This window comes from Trachurus japonicus, chromosome 8, assembly GCF_045865225.1.
Source record: "Trachurus japonicus isolate A0001 chromosome 8, Traja_1.0".
NCBI lineage: Eukaryota > Metazoa > Chordata > Actinopteri > Carangiformes > Carangidae > Trachurus > Trachurus japonicus.
Window position 1 is genome coordinate 23,676,395 of NC_140914.1, and position 21,110 is coordinate 23,697,504.

Sequence of the window (21,110 nt, forward strand, 5' to 3'; positions counted from 1 at the left end):
TAATTATCCGTCAGAAATATATGTTTAAAATGGCCTATTGAGTTTAAATTACCGTCCATGTCCTCGGTGGTAGTTGTAGTTTTAGGTTTGGTTTGTGAATGCTGACACGGCGTAATTGAAATTTCTGAATTAGGGTGTATTTCTCATTAACCGTATAGTGATATAATATTTTTATTCCCGTTAATATTCCCATTATAAAAATGTATTAAATATATTATTGCACGTTATATACATGCAGAGATAATATAAAATCGATAAGTTCGGCGAATATGTTTATATTATTAAAAAACATGTTTTGGTGAGTCCATGATTTTACGACAGTGTTGCGACCTTGCGTACGGCAGCGTTTGACAGACAAGCGCGCGGCATTTATCCATTTGTAAACAACAGGCGGAGGTCGACCCGTACTTTCAAAGTTTCTAAATAGTGTTATATCGTTGAGTGGCGTTCATTTCTCCCTATTACTTCCACCCGCTGTGTAGTTAGACACCTGCAGGTCCTTGTTCGAGCCCCTGTTAACCGTTAGTGGGAGCGGACGGCATGGCTAACTGACATGCTAACGGCTACAGCGGGGCCGCCCGGAGGACCGCCGCCGCTTCAGGGGAGACCGGCCAGGGATGCTCGTAGTGCTCCGCCTCGGGAGATCCTTGCTTCGACCGGGACTACAGCGGAGTAGGGGCCTCTGTGCGGCGCTGAGCGGCCGGTGTCAGGCAGCAGCAGCAGCAGCCGCACCGGAGCAGGAGGCAGACATGATCCGGGGCCGGGGGCAGGTCAAGCGGGTGCTCTGCGTGGCCGAGAAGAACGACGCAGCCAAGGGGATCGCAGAGATCATGTCCGGCGGCAGGTCCAGGAGGGTCAGTCGGTCTACTCTACACCTCACCTCCAACACACCGTTATTAACTAGTGTCATTAGGAAACGATGGACACAAAATAAATGGGCACAAATGCCATAAAGTGAATGTTTAACGTTATCTGTTCTTAAATTATTTTACTTTTTCTGTAAAAAAAACAAAAACAAAAAACAAAAGATGTAACAGTATGAATACCCTTGAGGTTTGGGCTGTATATACACTCAAAAACTTAAATAATATTAGATTGTAGCCCTGTATCAGTTGATGAGGTATCTAGTCTGAGGTCCAAACAACACTGGACTGTAACAGTTTTAGCTGATCAGTGATTCAACATCCATCCAGACAGCAGAGGTTTGGCCAAACATAGAGACAAGTTAAGTTTGGTAGTCTTTGATAGAGGCTATTACATATTTGGGGGTGTTCACTGTGTTACCAATACCATCTATGAATGGGTGATAGTGATAAGAGCTATTAAAAATATACCTGTTAAATCAAAGTAATTCATAAAATCACATTAAACTCTTTACTGCCTTTTAACAGTCCTGCTCACTGATTGACAACATTTCCCCAAATGTCTTATAATAACCTGGGTTGTTAGTAGTTGCCACTGTGGTGTCAAGTAATGATTGTCATCTTTTCTGTTTCAGAGGGAAGGGATCTCAAAGTTCAATAAACTCTATGAGTTTGAATATCATCTCTTTGGTCAGGTCAGTAAACACAGATCACATATCTCTGCACTTTTGTGTTAACACTGTCCCTGATTTTGCTCATTTTGTTTTTGTCTCCATCCTCCTCCAGAACGTGTCAGTAACAATGACATCGGTATCAGGCCATTTACTGGGTCTGGAGTTTAAAGCGCCGTTCCAGAAATGGTAATTTAAAATATTTTCCCCCTTATATTATTGTGCCTTCAGCGCCACACAGAAGTCTAACAAGTGTTTGTATATTTTCTCCCCAAAGGCACAGTTGCAATCCTGTGCTCTTATTTGATGCTGAGGTAGAGAAGTACTGTCCAGACAACATGGTACCAATCAAGGTATTTCTTATTGATCACTCCTTTACTTACTTTATATTTAAGCAAAACAGTGAGATGTGTCAGTCTTTGTGTGGGTGATTATGATGTTTGATCATTGTCAGTGGTGGTAACTTTTATCAGCCTCCTGTGATTTCTTTGACGTCCTAACTTCGTTGACCCTCTATGTCTCTGTAGCGGACACTAGAGAGAGAGGTGAGGCAGTGCCAGGCCTTAGTCATCTGGACTGATTGTGACAGAGAAGGAGAAAACATCGGCTTTGAAGTGATTGATGTCTGCAAAGCAAGTACGTTAATTAATATATTGTGTACGTTGTTGCCAGAGAGTTTCAGGTTTTATGTAGATAAATAACTTTGGATAATTGTGTGTGTGTGTGTGTGTGTTTTAGTAAAGCCCAATATACAGGTCTTCAGGGCAAAGTTTTCAGAGATAACCCCCAACTCCATTCGGAGGGCGTGTGAGACTCTAATAGAGCCAGATGCCAATGTCAGTGATGCTGTTGATGTCCGTCAGGAGCTGGACCTGCGGATAGGTAAGGGACCGACAGACTTGTGTATGTGAAAAAGACTGTTTCAGTATCGTGTAATGGCTCATAAGATAATGGTTCATACAGTAAAATCACTGTTTAATCATAGTCATGACCCTGGTTAAACGTCACATTACCCACGACACAACAAAAGTGGCTTCGTATATCAGAAAAGACATTCACTTCGAAACTTCTCTTCTTCATCTTCCGCAGGAGCGTCCTTCACTCGGTTCCAGACGCTTCGCCTGCAGAAGATCTTCCCCGAGTCTCTAGCCAATCAGCTGATCTCGTACGGCAGCTGCCAGTTCCCTACTCTCGGTTTTGTCGTGGAGCGCTTCAAAGCCATCCAAGCTTTCATACCTGAGACTTTCTACAAGATCAAAGGTATGCATTCATCTACGCACAAACGCACAAATGCAATTCAGACACAGGTATTTGGATTATAAACTGAATGTGGGCTGATTCTTTGTGTCAGTGCTTCATGAGGTCGAGGAAGACACTGTCGAGTTCAACTGGAAAAGAAACCGCCTCTTCAACCACACAGCCTGCCTGGTGCTCTACCAGATCTGCATGGAGGTATGTGCCTGTTCGTACGCATCGTCACACGCTCTCATGTAATGTTGTAAAGATCCCAGACTGCACTGTATAATTTATATAGTTCTGTGGTTGTATTGTCAGAATTTAAAGGGACAAATCTGAGATTTCATAAGAGTTCTGTCAATATGACAATTCACTGGAAAGAATAAACATTGCTTACCGCACTTACCTGAGTACCACAGACAGAAATAAAACAGAAATAACCACTACTACTGGAAGAGGACAACATGAACTATTTACAAAGCTTGTCAAAAACAACAATATTAAAGCCCCTAAAGCTTTTAACTGGATATGCAAAAGTCTCTGGTTTCTGCTGATGTGTCTCTGTTACCTACAACAGCAAATGAACCCATCAGTGTGAAGATACGCTATTTCTCAGTAGTCTAATTCTATACCTCTGGAAGGCATGGTCGGGTCGGACCACTGACGAAACAATACGAATACCTCACCGCAGATAGCTGCTAAAAAAAAAAAAAAAAGTTTTCAAAGCAAGTCCCGTCTTCTTTCCGACGTTTCCAAATCTCAAATCTACACGCGCCGGGCAGACAAACGTCTTCACGACAGTGGGAAATGCAGTCTTCATTCTGGCAAAACACCACCGCTTTCGTCCACAGGGGCCGCCAAAATCAACACTAAATGAAAAATCTGTACAGGGGCTTTAAAGAAGTAAATAAAAAGTTGGATGCACAACAATGAAATACACCATCATCTCAAAAGCTGAGCTGTACAGATTTTAAAATACTTTTAGAATAACATATATTTTTCTTGATTTTAAACCATAAAATAAAGAATTTAAATACAAAGTTTCTAATTTGTTATGACACTATGATATTGTACAGGAACATATGAGAGTATCAGACTCTAATGAGGCCACAGTTATTATCACCTGTACACTCTTAAAATCAAAAACATTGTGAGCTTGATTGTGTCAGCATGTTAAGTTGCTCTGTGATTTCTTGTTTGTTGATTGTGCTTCAGCATCTTTTTCCTTACATCATGTTCCTGGTGGCAGGATTGAGATGTCGTCTGAACCTATGACCTTAACACTCACTGTTTGCTCACAATTCCTGAACATGTAATTATTATGTTGCACATGGAGCGAGATGTGACTGTGAAGTCACACCCAGGTCAGACTAACACAGATTGTGTTAGTTTGATGATTTACTCCTCCTTTCTTCAGTAATAACAGTGATAAGTGGCAATTAGTCAGTTTGTAAGGCTTTTAGTAATAAATCATTAGCTAAAGACACATCAATACGATTTAATTACATGCATCTCTTTATATTTATTTGAGAAATTTGCACAGTCCTTCCTATTGTTTTTTTTAATTATTTTTATTTAAACAAGACATTAATATTTATTGTGATACATCCAACAAAAAAAATCACTAATTCAACATTAAAGCAGCAGTAATAAACATCTTTTGCATATCAATGTGTCTGTGGGAGAGAACCCATCAGAGTTCATCGTCCAACTCTGCAGTTTCCATCTCGTCTTCTGAGCCTCTTTGTTTTACTTTTCTTTGCCCAAAACCACGTGTCCATTTATTGGAGCTTCATCATGCAAACACTTGCAAAGCTTGTTATTGATTTGGTTTAGTTTTCAATGTTGCATTTACATTTCATTTCTAACTGAGTTCCTCTTCGTGTTAAATAAGTAGCAGGAATGTCTCGTGTGTTGCCCACGCAACCACATCTGTGCACGTCCTTGTACCATGAATACCAGAATGTGTGTTTGTTTCACATCCCTTGTTCAGAATCTTTGCACTCAGCAGATTATGGTCTGTGTGCACCCATGTTGATCTATATGAAGTGAAAGGTCCGTCATCAGGAACAAAGCACTGCAGGGAGCTACCAGGCCCGTTTTCACCACTTTAATTAGATTAGTTGAAAATATTTAACTATTGTTCCTACAGTTAAAAACCAGTCGGAGGCTGAGGGAGTCCACTGGCCTTCTGCTTCAAACCATTCAGCTCCAACACCCCTGCAATTCCTCTATTTTTCACTGTTACAATCAGTTCAGTTTTCAAGTGGCAAAAACATCTCACAGAAAACAAACTTGACCTAACTGTTGCTCTTGCATAACAGGTTCAAAATGTATTCATACTGTATCACAGCATCAACAAAGCAGGAGAGGAGAGAGCGTTCATCTTGACAACACGTTGATGTGGTTTTCCTGATCACACAAATTCATTTATCTGTTTAATATAAAGTAAAAACAGTAATTGTTGATGCTGTTTGCATAGAAATGCTGTGTGGCGTTACGTACCGACTGTGAATATTAAACGTGTGTCTGTGCTGCATCCACACATGTAACGTCTCCTCCACCTGCAGCTGCTCTCTCACTCAGAGGACTCGGCAGCAAAATTTAAATTCAAATGTGTTTTCAACCTGCCTGAATAAAATGGGCTAAAAGCCACATGTAAAGAAAAAAAAATACACACAAGAATAAACGTTTACTCATTCCCCAGGATCCCATAGCAACAGTCACCTCAGTAACCAGCAAACCCAAGAGCAAGTGGAGACCGCTGCCTCTGGACACTGTGGTAAGAGTGTGAAGTCAAACACACACACACACACACACACACACACACACTCATGCAGCTTTTGTTTCTGGTTAAAAAAGACAGACAGATTGAGTTCATCACCGTCACTGTCCCATGCGATGGTTACTCCCTCCATCACCAACACTTCTCTACCTTTATCTGACCAACAGGAACTGGAGAAACTGGCATCTCGGAAGCTGAGAATAAGCGCCAAAGAGACCATGAAAATTGCAGAAAAACTCTACACCCAAGGGTGAGTGTGTGGGTTTTTGCACAAGCAGCATTTCAGGTAGTGTTCGTTCGTACATCCTGCTGTCCAAACAGCAACGTATTGTCTACCTCCGACCATATGCTAAATGTCTTTTATTTGAACTTCAGACAGTCAGTCAGAAAGCTGGCCTGAAGCCACCTTTATTAAAGGCTTTGTTGTGTCAGTGATGCGGTCCTATGTATTTTTTGTTTAGCAGGTTGGTAAACCACCTCAAAGCCGTTCCTATTTTTGCGAATGCACCATCTGGCGTTTCAGGTGTTTAATAGAGGAGTTTACCAGCGATGTCATATTTCCAGAGCGTGTCATCTTAGTTTCTTTGTGCAAATATTACTTATCTTTTTTTTTTCTTTTTCTTCTTTTGCTCGGTTTATCAGGTTCATTAGCTACCCTCGCACAGAAACCAACATTTTTCCCCAAACCCTGGCTCTCAGTCCCCTGGTGGAGCAACAGACACAAAGTCAAGACTGGGGGGCGTTCGCCCAGCGGGTGCTCAACCAGCCCGGGGGTCCGAACCCGAGGCAGGGCAAAAAATCTGACCAAGCCCATCCCCCCATACACCCTACCAAGTACAGTGGTAATCTGCAGGTGTGTACACAGAGGACAGAGCTCAGTTTGTGTGTAATTTATTCACTTGTTTATTTTTTTTCCCCATGAGCTGAAGTTTGAAGTCGTCCTCTCTCTGTGGGGACGTGTTCAACAATAATGTATTTGAGAGAAAAAAAGCATAGAAGTTACATTCACACAAAATAAAGTCATCATTGCAGTGTTTTTACACACACGTGGAGACCATCACTGATTCTGAAGTAATAATTTTCTATTCCGTCTATTTCCAGGGCAATGAAGGACGTCTGTACGAGTTCATTGTCCGCCACTTCCTGGCTTGTGTATCCCAGGATGCTCTAGGGCAGGAGACGGTGGTGGACATAGACATAGCCCAGGAGAGGTTCTCCACCTCGGGACTCATGATCATTGCAAGGAACTACCTGGATGTTTACCCGTATGACAGGTGGAGCGCCAAGGTATGTGTGTATGTCTTTTTGTTGGTGGGTGGGTGAGAACAAAACAAAACAAAAGCTACATTATTGTAACATTGTTGCTTAAATGACCTTGATTTAAAGGGGAACTATGCAAGTTTGGTGGCTTTTCTACTGTTTTGCTAACCGTCCTCCCAGCCATGTGCATTTGTTTTCAATGAAGCCGCCGAGAAATCAATCAACAGAGCGGTACATAACGTTACTTATCATATACCATGTTATGATGTGTATATTTGTGTAGTCTTATCCATCATAAACAAGGGATTACGGGTTACGGGGCGCATTTGTGTTGCTGTGCCAACGAGACGAGAGCTGGGACACCGGGCGGAGGCTCTGATCTTGCAAAGTTGGTTTTTAGCCAAGAGACACTAGGTGGAAGGCAGAGAGCCTCTATTCTCTCTGTAGGCATTTATTTAACCATCACAATTACTCTGAAGCTGTGTTTATTTTTATTTATTTAACCAGGCAGAATCATTAAGAACGAGTTCTTATTTACAATAATGGCCTGTGTAATTAAGGTAAAAATCTTGCATAGTTCCTCTTTAATATATCACGTTGTTGTGCGGTTTTGGTGGATTCTTGGTTTTTCCTCTTGTGTGCAAATAAATCTTAATACGTCCACTTTACTGGTCATAGGTGATTCCAGTGTATGAGCGGGGCTCACAGTTCCAGCCGTCTGCTATCGAGATGGTGGACGGACAGACGAGTCCTCCACAGCTGCTGACTGAGGCCGACCTCATATCACTGATGGAGAAGCACGGCATTGGTAGAGTACAGACACACAAACATATAGAAGATATGTTTTTAGTGTGTGTGTGTGTGTGGTCACAGAAACTCAGACACTCAAACACTTAACTATGAATAAATCAGAGCTGAGAAACATATTGGCAAATCCTGCAAACATCTGAATTTTAGATGTGCACAATATGCGGTCAAACCAAACATAATAAGGCTTCCATTATAAGGCTCAGTGTTTTACATAACGAGTCTGTGGGTATTTGGGAGCGCTGCTGCATATGTGAAAAGACTTAAAGCCTCCGTTGCTCCACAGGGAGCTGCACAGAGTCTGATAAACAACATCAGTAGGAGCAGAAAATTGTGGGTGTGTAGTTGTGAAGATGCGAGTTTAGCAGACCTCTGTAGCCCACCTCTCATCTCTCTTCAGGCTTGTTGCTTGGCTGCATAGCTGCTACTATCATAACTATCATCTCCAACCAAACTGTTGGAGGTCACAGTGCATTATGGGTAATGTAGGCACAAGATTTTGACATGGTAGAGGAATATGTGGAATAAAAGAGGTGATGTCTCTTTTAGACTTATTCCCATGAAGGTGGATGAAATTACAGAGTTGTGTTTCTTTTATATATTATCATACATATTTAATCACACTATGTAAAGACCCTGTAAATTAGCGTTAAGCAGCAGCAGCCAAACTGACTGACCAACTGAGAAACAGTAAAGAGAACATTTGTATTATTATCCCACAGCACACCTCCTGTTCTGTGGATATTTGCCAGTTCAGACAGTTCTTGTTCACCTTGTAAACCCGTCAACAAAGAACAAACGCGACCTGACATGTTTAAGATAATTTAATTGAACCTTTTTGTTTGAACTGTGTCATTACAGGCACAGATGCGACCCATGCAGAGCACATCGAGACTATTAAGAGTCGCATGTACGTGGGCTTGACAGCTGATCAGAGGTTTCTGCCCGGAGAGCTCGGCATGGGGCTGGTGGAAGGTATGTACACACACACACACACACACACACACACACACAGATCTCTTTCATCGCTCGCACCTGTCACTCACACGATAGTTAACAGCTCTGAAACTGTGTCTGTTCGTTTAGGTTATAACTCCATGGGCTATGAGATGTCCAAACCAAACCTGCGATCTGAGCTGGAGGCAGATCTGAAGCTGGTATCAGAGGGAAGGAAGGACAAACGGAGCGTGCTGCTGCACCACATCCAGAAATACAAGACTGTCTTCATTGAGTCTGTCAGGAAGGCAAAGAAGTTAGTCAATCTGTCTTTTTTTTTTCTGACCAACCAGCTGTGCACACAAAAACAGAATGCTGTCATATTTCACAAAGATGGATCAGTCAGCATCTGGGCCGGCTGTTGGTAAACAGTCATGTTTCTGTTCTGGCTTCAGGTTAGATGAAGCCCTGTCTCCGTATCTGGGCGCGGCTCAGCAGATCACTGAGGTGGAGCAGCTAGACATGGAGATCCCGCTGCCCATCAGGAAGTGTCCTAACTGTGGTCGGGACATGGTGCTGAAGAAGAAGAGGGAGGGAAACAGGTGAGACAACAAGACACAAAGTAAGGGAGCCTGAAACGAGAGTAGACGCTACTTTTGTTCTGTACTTTTTAATTAATCTTTTAAACCGCTCATCCCCTTCGAAAGAGGCTTTCATACAAATGTCACACCCTGTTTGGTTTTGCTCATTAACTACCTGTCCATTTTCCAAAGCAGGTCATTAATTATCAATTTGCTTTCCCACCTTGGTAATGAGTTGTAATACTCATTGCAGAGACTCACGCAGAGACTAATTCAGTGCAAACCAGCGCTGTCTCCTCTTGGTGCTGCCACAATGTCACACATTTAGTCACAGAGATCCAGAGCTTCTCAGCTCAGAGATGCATTAAACTGATCTTAACTGAACACACCAACAAGGACGAGCTTTCGTAACTGACCCTGAATACATAATATCAGAAAGTTGGCTTTGTAAGTTGGTTGTTTTATTGAGCTGAAATGATCTGAATCCAAAGGTAATCTGAAAGGTAGTCAAACAAAACGCAGCCTGCTTAGAAATATTTGTTGCAGCTGAACTAGAACAAGATGACAGCAGCTCATTATCCACTTGTGTCCCTCGCTAACTTTCTGTGTCTCTTGTCCCTGCAGCAAGTACCTGTCCTGTGTGGGTTTCCCTGCCTGTAAGACAGCAGTGTGGTTCCCCGACACAGTGCTGGAGGTCGGCAGAGACGACAGCGTTTGTCCCACCTGTCAGCCACGCCCCGTTCACATGTAAGTGTTTTTTTTTTCTTTTTTTCTTTAAAATACAAAAATATCGACTGTGCGTGGAATGAGATGATCAGACTGGCAGCATCTTACTCACTGCTGTAGTCCAGACCTGCTGGATGAGACGTAAAAAAAAAAATCACGTCGCGCTCTGGATGAATTGTAACAACATGATCACAACTTCTCATCTAGCGCCATCATCAGGTCAACATCAAAACTTCTCAAATACATAAGTTCATTACCAAACTCTACTTTGACTTGTATTGGCTGCTGCATCAACTCATAGCACCGGTCTGAATGTGTCAACAACCCAGTTTGACCACTGGGAAAATGAAAAGGAAAAAAAACCCCAAAGCAAATAACATGTAAACTCTGATGGTGCATTCACACATTTAAATACAAAGTAGTTGCCTGATGAATCAGTGGGGTTGTGTTGTGTTGAGCATGTACTTTACATCCTCAACACCACTACAGATGCCAACAGTGTTGTCAGTTTGTTTCCACTCATCACTCTTGTCTTTCATGTTCTGGTTGAATTGTAAAAAGCAGAAGACAGCGTTTTCTTCCTTGTGTTTTAAGCCCCTTCCTGGGAATCAGGATGATATTCACCTGTGTTAGAGGTTAACTGCCTGCAGTTGAGCCTTTTTCAACTCCTGTAGTGTGGGTGTTTTTAGGTTATTTCAGAGGGGAAGCAGGGATGTCAGGAGCTTTTTGAATCTCTGTGTGAATTCCCCCTTCATCTTTTTTGATCTGTCTCTTGTAAGTCCCCCAAGCGTATGAAGATGCAATAGGGAAATTATGAAAATGCCACTTAAAGCAAACAAGCAGAACAGTAGAGAAATGACACACAGCAGTAAACAGTTAAGAGAAGGTTTTATCAGAGAGAGGGAATTACATGATATAACTAAAACATTTACAAATTAGACTCAACAACACTTGACCCTCACTGATTCACAGCAGAGGCCAATGTTTCTGTTCTTCATTATCATATGACGCTAATGAAGGATTAATCCACAGTAACTACACATAATGAACTTTGAAAGCATTTTCTTTTCTATGGTCACGTCACTGAACTCACACATTGCACTTGTTAGGTTGTTGATCAGTGTGTGTGTGTGTGTGTGAGGGAGTCTCTGTGGTGTCTTCGGTCCAGACACATGAATCTCTCAGCGGCTTCATCAGCAACAAGAAACTTGTCAAAAATCTGCGTTTACGCAAGAAGTGGGCGTTAACCCCTTGAGCACGTGCCTCAGCTCAGTCCAAATATAGGGCAGGATCGCGCGCGCAGCGAGCCAAAGTGCTCCACACCAGCATCCGTCACCATGGCAACCGCTCTGGCTCCCAGCTCAAAGTTGAACTACAACACTTTACTCTAAAACAATATCACTGTCTTTTCTAAATCAGATTTCAGTAAGTGCCGTAGTAACTGTTGCTTACTGCTGCCATCCCACTGGTCGCCATGGCAACTTGCTATATTATCCCAAATGTTGTCCTGTCAACCCTGTGTTGTTCAGCGGCTGAAAAGTTACATCAACTACTCCGGCATCTCACTCCTGACATAAGAGGCTGAGACATATGAAATATATATACATTCATACATATTTATTTCACTTATTGTAATGATTTGTGCTTTGTTGTTGAAAATAAGGCATAATCACAGGTACATCATGCAGGATCTTAACTGCTGCTCACGTCACTATACGTCTCTATGAGCCTCTATTCAGCTGAATATCTGTGAACAACAGAATCAGTGAGTGAAATGTCATTTTTTCCATAAATTGTCTCAGCTGGTTCCAGATGTTTTCTGATTTTTAATTAAATCCCCTTTTTAATGGTTTATGGACACAGCTGCACAGGTTGTAACAGACAGACTCCTGAAAGATCATTTGTTCACTCTGTCAGAAGTGCCAGCGTTTCACATTCACTGGCTACAGAACTGACTGCGTCCCATATTACAGCTTCTTAGCTGCCTCGAAATCTTGAAGTGGGCTCCTTGAGTTTTGGCAGTTTCATCCACAACACGTTCCTGCCCCGGCTACTGTGGAGCGTGGACATGCTAGCAGCTGCTTTTTGATTCAGCTCCATCAAACGGGGCGTACTCAATGACCTCTGACCCCTGTTTGTCCCGCGTCCTTCAGGTTGAAGTTCAAGTTCCGCAGGGGCAGCCTCCCTCCCATGATGCCTTTGGAGTTTGTTGGCTGCATCGGTGGATGTGACGAGACTCTCAGAGAGGTGCTGGACCTGAAGTACGTCCGAGCAGGCGGAGGGGGAGGGGTTGGTGAAAGAGGAGCAGGAGGAGGAAGAGGTGGAGGCGGAGGTGGTGGAGGAGGAAGAGGAGGAGGAGGAGGAGGAGGAGGAGGAGGAAGAGGAGATGGCCCAAGGCCCCCGAGACCAGCGCCACCCAGAGCCCCACGCTCCAATCCTCGACCTTCCGTCCCCCCTGTGCCCTCCTGGGCCCCTCCGCCTCGACCCCCACCGGGCGCTGGCGGCGGCGGCGGCCTGGACCCGAGCAGCGACGCCATCGTGTGCAACTGCGGTCAGGATGCGCTCCTCCTCACCGTGCGCAAAGACGGCCCCAACCAAGGGCGTCAGTTCTACAAGTGCAACGGCGGGAGCTGCAACTTCTTCCTGTGGGCAGATCAGCCGAGTCAACAGGGGGCGCCACAGAGCCAAGGGCCTCCTGCACGCGCCCCCACCGCACCCAGGGTCTCCCAGCCTCCGAGGCCCTCGCTGGGGTTCAGGAACGGGTTCGATGGAGGCGGGGGGCAGCAGGGAGAAGACACGGGACAGACGATGTGTAACTGTAACGAGGCGGCGGTGACGCGCACGGTGCAGAAGGACGGACCAAACAAGGGCCGGACGTTTCACACCTGCGGGAAACCACGAGAGCAGCAGTGTGGCTTCTTCCAGTGGTCGGATGAAAACGTTCCTCCGTCAGGTAAGACTCTCACACACTTCGTCACTTTAACCCCAAAACCAAACACTGCAATGGTCCCAGACAGAACTTTGACCTCACAAAGTCAGAACTACTCACCCACATGCACAAATTAATCAAATCTCTAAGATCAGTGAGTCTGTCCACCACCAACAGTTGTATTGATCACCATGACGTACAGACGTACAACACTTTAAAAGTTTTTGGCCCCTGCTCCAAGGACTGAGCCTCAGTGGTATGTGCTCTACCAGATACAGGGGTGCATTGGACCTTTAATCCAGCGCTGTCAACAGGTCAAAACTAAGAGAAACTAATGACATCCCATGTGCCTCGGTTTTACCTGCTAGAACTTGTACCAATTAAACACAAGCATGTTAGCACGTCGATGTTAAAGAGGAACTATGCTACAGTAATTGTTAGTAATGACTTATAACATGTATATAATCAATAACGTTATCCACTGCTCTAGTGATTGATTTTTTTTTCTTTTTCTTTTACCTTTATTAAACCAGATAAAAGACCCATTGAGATCAATAACCTCTTTCACAAGGCTGACCTGGCTTCTCACCGGACTGTAAAGTAGAGCTACACTTGGTTTAAAAAGGCTACGACTTCTTACCGTAACACAAATGAGTCATTCTGGCCGTTCTGGTGCCCCACCACGTAGAGCCCAGGTAGGCGTAGTCCTTACTGCAGCGACCCCCGGGTTGAGTCCGACTCGCGACCCTTTGCTGCATATCATGTCATGTCTCTCATACTGGCCTTGCATAATAAAGATGTAAAAAGCCCAAAAATTATCTTGAAAACAAAAAGTCATTCTACACCTTGGTTGTGTAAAGATGTACAGTCACCTCTCAGTGTTGGCATTGCGACTATGTGATGGGTTTGATTTCTCACAAAATGTGAACTTTCAGTGGACATTGTGTGTTTTTTGGACCAGAGAGTTGAGGTCTGTCGTTTTAGTCAAAGGGTTAAACGTCCCCTTTAATCCCAGGTGCCGTGTTACTACAGTAACTGAAACAATACGTCACAGACCAACATTCACTCTGCATCTCATTGTGTTTCTGACAGTTCAGTGTCCTACCACCGTAATCTGCCTGTCAAATCCTTCATGCCGTGAGCCTGACGTCAGCTCATGCTTTGTAAAATGATTTAAAATGTTTTAATACAAGCAGAAAAGATGTACATCCAGATCAAACAACAGAGAGCGTTCCTTTTCACCTACGTTCTTACTTAATGATAAAGAAAAGCTGTCACGACTCACAAACCCTCCCACTGAGACCTTGAGGCATCCACTTATCAGGCAGACTCTCTGCTGTCAGTCCGGGAGCTCACAAGAGTCCTCTGTGGCTGTTTATGCAGTGACCTCTAACCGTCTCGTGCTGCGTGTGTGTTGTTGACCTCTGTTCCTTCGTCTCAGGTGGTTTTGGTGGTGGATTCAACGGAGGTGGAGGTGGAGACGGAGGGAGAAAGGGGAGGAGGACAACAGGAGACGGCGCCCACAACAAACCTCCAGCTGCTAAGAAACCCCGCACCTGTGGCATCTGCCACATGCCAGGGCACACCCGAGTCACCTGCCCCCAGCGGTGACCGGAGACAATAACTGTGAAGCTGCTCTGAAGGTGTGTGAAGTTGTTCCAAGTCTGTGACCCAACAATGTGGAGTAAAATTTTACTTTTTTAAATATGCTGCAACTCAGATTGAAGTGCCTCTTCACATGGGGATATAAACTCTTTACCAAGATCTTGCATCCATCCTGTAAAGTTATATTTAATAACTGCAAGTTTCCATTCCAGGCTCATGACAAGAATTCAGCATTTTAGGAAATACGCTTGTTAACTTCTCCGCCAAGAGTCAGTCTCATGCCTGTACAGTAAATATGTAGCTACCTCCAGCAGCCATTTAGTTTAGCTTTGTGTAAAGACTGGAAAAGGGTGAAAATGTTTCACCAGGTCACATCTGAAGCATCTAGACCTCACTAGCAGGTTGTGTTTAATCTGTACAGGAACTAAAAGACTATTCAGATATTACAGGGGGATGATGGCAGACTGTTAATCTAATTTGCATGTTTGACAAAATGTAAAACTTTTCCTATTAAACTTAGTTTGACATTCACAAACAGATGGTATACACTGAGACTGGAGAGCGGAACAAGTTTAAGACTTGTAGTGTAGGTGGTGATAACTGCTGTGACCTGAAAGTACTCAACAGTTAATGGGAAACTTGTTCTGCTGGCCTTGGAGCTTTTTAATTCTCTCGTCCGTTGTGTTGCTCCGTGTTCACAGTCCTGACTGCTTGACTGAGATCAGCTGGAGGACGGTGACTGTGACACAATGCTGTCTTTGGTTAATAAATGTGTATTTTAAAGAAAAGGTGTTTGCACACAGTTTGTGAATAATAAGTAGTCATATGTTGACTTTTCACCACCAGTATTTTACAGAGGTTGTTGGTCTGTGGAAACGTCTGTACCATCTTTTATTTTCTGAATATTTATGTATAATAATAAACTTTAATGTGCAGTTGCCTTCTGTTGTTCATGTCTCTACAGGACTCACAGCGTGACTGACAATTCTTAACGTTTCTGTCTTGGTTCGGCTGGTTTTTGGTTTTGGTTTTATTCTGAGTCGATTGTTGTCATGTCCAACCATTGCTCTGGTTTTGGTTTTATTTTGAGTCATCGTTCAGTTCCACTTTCAGTTCTTTGATCATCCCTGCTGTTGCTGTACACAACAAGTATAATGAGCAAATATAGAGATTTTATTCCTCTTGCAAATATCTATTTACATTTTTTAACCATTTGGGCAAATTGAGCAAAAAGTTACATAATCATATTTCCTGTCCTCACTAGTAATGAAAGTCACAGTGTAAAAATAAAGTCCTGCAGTCAAAATTTAGTATATCAGTATTTTTATGTACAATCTACATAGTTTTGTGAGTAATCAGAGGTGGGGGACTCAAGTCATATATTTGAGGACAATGATATAAATATCAACTTTGACTTGAGACTTGATTTGATTATTTTTAATCAAATATTGAGAAGTAACATTTTGTTTTTGAGTCATAATTTGGTCATTTATAGTGGAATGAAGACAAACCTGGCAACCTCTTGTGAATACTAACATTTGACTTTGGGAAGGAAAGACAACTTAGAAAAAAGCAGGTAATGAATAGAAATAGTAATAAGTTATAACTCAGTATACAGTTTATACTACTTAAAGTAAACAGCTTTCATTATTATTATTACTATTACTATTACTATTATTATTACTTATTATTATTTAACCAAATCTCCACCTAAATAGAGTAGGTTCTTCCACTCATTAATAACTGGACTTGTGACCTGCTCTTACCTCTGGTGGACGTGCTGCTCACTATACAGTAAAGAGTCTTGTCATAAAACATATTAGTGGATTATACTGAAGCAATAATGTATGTAGCATTTAGCAGCTCTGGTTGGTTAAGTGCTGCTAATGAAAACAACAGAGGTTTCATGATCATCTGCAAAGTGATCAGGAAGCACAGCTGCATTCAGTAGTAGCTACAACAGAAGTAGTAAAAAGAAATTCCTCACTGCACTGCACTGCAAATGTTGCATGTATCTACGTAGTTCTGCTCATAAATGTGATCAAATAACAACCCTGCTCCCAGACAAAGTTCACCGCTGGGTGTTAATGGTGTTATTTTCCACAGAGCTCCGGGGATAAAAGATCCGGGACAAAAGGGAAATAAACCAGAAACGTATGGTTTCCCGGTATGAGGCTGTAAGTTACCCTCCTGTTTTTTTTCCCCCCACTCTGTTGATATTCCAGTGAAGTAGCGATGATGTTCTTACTGGCACGTTTGGTGAGTCATACGTTGAGTCATAACATGTGGGTGGGAGTGAGCGCTGTGATCCGTCCTGCCGTGTTGTTTTTTTGCCGCTCCATCCTCGGCTCCCAGCCCCGCCGCACTACACTAGTATCCGGGCAGATAACGAGTCATGTGATCGTCGCCGTGGTTCTTCTCTGAATCGCAGCGATAACCTCCTTCTTACGGGAAAAGCGCTGCCTTCGTCCCGTACTGCATTTAAGACAAATACCGTAATACCTCGTCCCTGTAGGCTCACACCATAAAGGACAGCAGAGACAATGGAGGGAGGGCACCGTGAGGTCGCCAGAAGCAGAGGCAGAGGCGGCATCCAGTGTTTCTTTCTGTGTATCAAGTAAATCTAGAGGTGTTTCTTGGTCACTCATGAAGTTATGCAGACATTAAGTAAAACCTTTTAGTGTATTCCTGAAATGAAACTGAAAAAGTAACAATTGTGAAAACTATGCTTTAATTAGTGCCAAAGCTCACACCATAATCACAGTTTACACCACATAAGCACATGCATCACAGATGTCACAAGTTGTGCTCTCCGGAGCAGCATAAAGCTGGATGGCTGTGCAGCTCATACGTGACATGAAAACACCACAAATCACAGTAAGATCATCAAACACTGGTGAGTACCGTGACTCACCGCTCAAGTCCCCAAGAGATGAAAGACGATTAAAGGGAAGAAACGGACAGTTTGTTTGGCACAATGAGCTTTATTCTGTCTGCATGAGAGCGGTTGTATGATGCTTTCCTCAACTCTGGAGGGAGCTGAGGAAAATGACCCCCCCCCCCCCAGTGACGTCATAGTGATGTCATCAAGGTTATCTTGAAATATACAATTGTAGAAACAAGCATCACAAACTGCAGATGTGAGGTTTAAAAGATGTGGGTTGGATAGATTGAAGGATTTTATTAGCCATTGCATTTTACATTGCAGTTACGGGAAACGTACTGGAGATTGGTTGCAAAATTAAGGATAAAGGGTGGCGGCACGGTGTGGCAGTGGTTGGCACTGTTGCCTCTTGGCAAACGGGGTTTGATTCCTGGGCCTCTGGTGGGGTTTACACGTTCTTCCTGTGCCGGTGTCGGTTCTCCAGCTTCTTCCAACAGTTCAAAGAAATGCACACTAGGTTGATTGGTGACTCTAAATTGCCTGTAGGTGTCAACATGAGTGTGTGTTGTTCCTCACTGGCAGTCAGTCCAGTGTGTAGTCGGTTTCCTGGTGCTGTTCTGTTTGTTTGTGTGGTTCTTTAGCTGCTAAGGAGAGGTGCAATTGAATGCGAGAGGATGATAAATCACTCAATAGACCTTTGAACAATTTGTCCCCCTCACTTCTAAAACGATGGCTACGCCGCTGGTACCCCGCCCTTGCCCCATGTCAGCTGGGATTGGCTCTTGCACAGATAACCATTATGGACAATGGATAAATGGATGGATATAAGGACAATGGCTGTCAGACCAGGTTGGAAATCAACAGCACTTGTAGTTCTTCCAAACAGGCAGAGCGAAGAGCCGGCTGTCACTGGGATAACACTGTGTGTAAAGGTACAGTTTCAGTTTTGCCATGGAAGACATTTATAAAGGTGAACATGAAATGAAAAGTGAAAGAAATAGTTGTGCCAAGACTGAGTATAAACAAAGTCAGGGAGGAAAGTTCAACCCCTGCCCCAGTCTCACGTCCACACAGCTCAGCTGCCTGCACATGAGGTGAGTGTCTATGTTGCAGGGGGGGTTTCGGAAAGTTACAGAAATGTTTGGTTTCTCTTTCATCTTTCTTTCTCCCTCTTATATACACACACACGGACAGACACGGACACACACACACACACACACACACACACGGCCTACATAGTGAAAACAATAGCAGCCCCTCTTTCACAGCTGGAAACTTTGTGGATGCAGAATCACTGGTTCTTCTCTAAGAGATGCAAACACCAGTAAGGTCAATTAACTGTAGAACTTATCATCTTTAAAGGGGTAGTTCAACATTTTGGCAAATCCGCCTATTGCCATAATCCTTTTAGTCAAAGGAGTAGGCTCCTTTCCTTTAATTGTCGGTGCATGTTGTTTTGAGATCTGCGGGGCAGAGACGCAAGCTGCTCAGCGAACACAATGGAGGTGAATGCTACAGGTCCTCTGTCCCTCATCAATACACAATCCAACAACTCCAGAACGCTATCGTGGACAAGTTGTGACCTGCACATTCACCTCGCTTTTCGAGGCAAATGCATAGCTGGAACTACTTTCCAGACACGGCTGCTGGGCGGAGTGATTTCAAAAGATCAAGTAGTTCCAAGTATTTGCTTCATGTGTCGTAATGTTACATAATTATACATGATTATTAAACCAAAAACGCCATGTTTAGTGTTGTAGTAAGCCTTGGCAAGCTGAGACGCCGGCGTCCCCGGCGAGTTGAAGAGGTTAATACTCTATATAATATACATAATATATCCCCTGTAAGGCCGGCGTTTAGTTTGCTACTGAATCATCATAAGAGATAAAGGTGATTTAAGTAAGTGACATTTTGATAGAGTTTGAAGTTAATCTTGAAGCAAAAAAACAGCTTCACTCATTGATACAATTTGCTAATAGTAATTCCACTTTTCTCAGTAATTATGATAATACTACAATGTAAGTAAGTGAGCATTTTGTTACAGTTTCCATTTTATGTACCAAGCAAAAAGGTGCAGGAGTTGTTAATGAAAATAATAATTAGTTTCTGATTCATTTTAAATTCATCTTCCACTTTAACTGTAATTTAAAGACTGTAATCAGCATGATAGACATATCAATGTCACTTGATATTGTAGGAATTTCTACTCCAGCTGTTTATAAAATACTGGAGGTCAAAGGTCACAGGTAGGCCAGTGGGTGTGGATCACTCGTCCGCGCTGAACTGTTCATCAACTCTTCTTGCCATTTCATCTTCATCATCATCATCATCATCATCATCATCATCCAGCTTTTCAGCAGTCGCTGTAGAAACAGTTGCTATGACACCCAATGCCCATAAGTGATGCAAGTGTTCCAGGTGCAGAGAGACTGTGGACCGTAGACCGTGTGTGTGTGTGTGTGTGTGTGGTTACAGAGAGTTTTACTGTAAACTGATCCACATCAGCCTCAGTGAAAGATAATAGGAATCTGGCTCCAGGCCTTTTTTCCACAGGAGTCACTTTGGCTTAGTGAGCTGCTCCTACCTGTCGACTGGATGTGTAGATGTTCAGGTATAAAGTTTGATAAGTGTGTGTGTATGAGATTAGTGGCTGTGATCACAGCACTGAGAGTTAAAGAATCTGTGTGCTGTAAAAATAAATGTTGGCCGCAACATATCAGCAGTCATTATCATCACCGAGGTCTTTATCTCTGTAGTACTCCAGCTCTCCTCGCTGCAGCTATGTTGCTTAGCATTCAGGATGTAAAATTAAGACTTTGAGCGAGTGTTTTGCTGTTTAGTTCCATATTTGGATCAAACACGGCTGGAGGGGTGGACATTTCCACCAGAGAGTGAAACAAGGCTTTCATTTCTATTGGAGCTTCTGATCTTCCCTGCCTTTACCACTGTTACATAAAAATACATCAGTTCACAATGCTGTTTCACACTCAGGCTGGAGTTCAGTGTTTCAGCTGCACAGCCTCGTTTGAGAAAACCGTTACATTCATCACAGCATAGTAAGCACTGTGAGGCTTTATTTGGACTGATGTGTTCAACATTGAAAAATAGACTCATTCACTTACTGGCAGAGAATTAAGATAGATTTTAGACTGGATTAAAGACTGAAAATGGTCTGTCCTCCTAACACAATCTGCCACCTAGCACCTCAAAGATCACCGAGGCTGTTCAAGCAGCATAAAAAGTGTAAAAATAACAAGAACTGCTGAGTTTCTTGTGGACCCACGTCAGCCGTTTACTTGGTGTCATTACTTATGCTATAAACTGAAGTAGCAAGTTTGTAGCATTACATCTGCCACACAGGCACAAGTATTGATTCTAATCTACATCACATGAATGTGAATAAGCATTCTCCAAAATGTTTATATATTTAAAACATCATGGAAAAGTTTAACAAATGATATATAGATTTTTGATATTGTTGAGTCAACTATGAGTCATATGAGTCATTGTGCATTTGCATCTTTATTGGATTTGATACAAGTAGAACAACAGTGTAAATATAGAAACATTACCAAATCACTTTAAATGCAGCTGCGCTTTCTTTCTTTTTTTTCCTTTCCTAAACTTTAGTTTCATAATAACCTTGTCGTTTTGACCCTCCTCCTTCCTCCCTCCCTCCCTCCCTCCCTCCCTCCCTCCTTCCCTCCTCCTCTTCTTCCCTCCTCCTCTCCTCTGCCCCTCTTCTGCACTCTGCTCTAATTTGCGTGCGCGGCCTTGCGGGCGCGGGCACGCACACTGGGGGCTCGGTCCTACGCAATGGAAAGGGG

At 43.1% G+C, this 21,110-nt stretch overlaps 1 protein-coding gene across 1 annotated transcript; it reads left to right on the top strand.

Moving 5' to 3' along the window:
* Positions 1–338: 338 nt before the first annotated feature.
* Positions 339–15,339, top strand: top3a (DNA topoisomerase III alpha). The gene is made up of 19 exons (XM_085785346.1): positions 339–854; positions 1,499–1,558; positions 1,650–1,723; positions 1,812–1,887; positions 2,062–2,170; positions 2,273–2,416; positions 2,624–2,794; positions 2,886–2,986; positions 5,478–5,552; positions 5,723–5,805; positions 6,198–6,408; positions 6,657–6,842; positions 7,494–7,623; positions 8,484–8,597; positions 8,709–8,874; positions 9,014–9,160; positions 9,764–9,886; positions 12,019–12,818; positions 14,236–15,339. Exons 1-19 carry the CDS (start codon positions 618–620, stop codon positions 14,403–14,405), a joined length of 3,177 nt encoding a protein of 1,058 aa, XP_085641472.1. The 5' UTR covers positions 339–617; the 3' UTR covers positions 14,406–15,339.
* Positions 15,340–21,110: the final 5,771 nt, after the last annotated feature.

What these genes read in the sequence shown, in the direction of transcription:
- top3a (XM_085785346.1), top strand. Translation starts at nt 618, where the DNA reads ATGCTCGTAGTGCTCCGCCTCGGGAGATCCTTGCTTCGACCGGGACTA. An exon ending in GAAAAACTCTACACCCAAGG is followed by an intron (nt 5,806 to 6,197) that starts GTGAGTGTGTGG and finishes TCGGTTTATCAG; the next exon opens with GTTCATTAGCTACCCTCGCA. An exon ending in ATGACAGGTGGAGCGCCAAG is followed by an intron (nt 6,843 to 7,493) that starts GTATGTGTGTAT and finishes TACTGGTCATAG; the next exon opens with GTGATTCCAGTGTATGAGCG.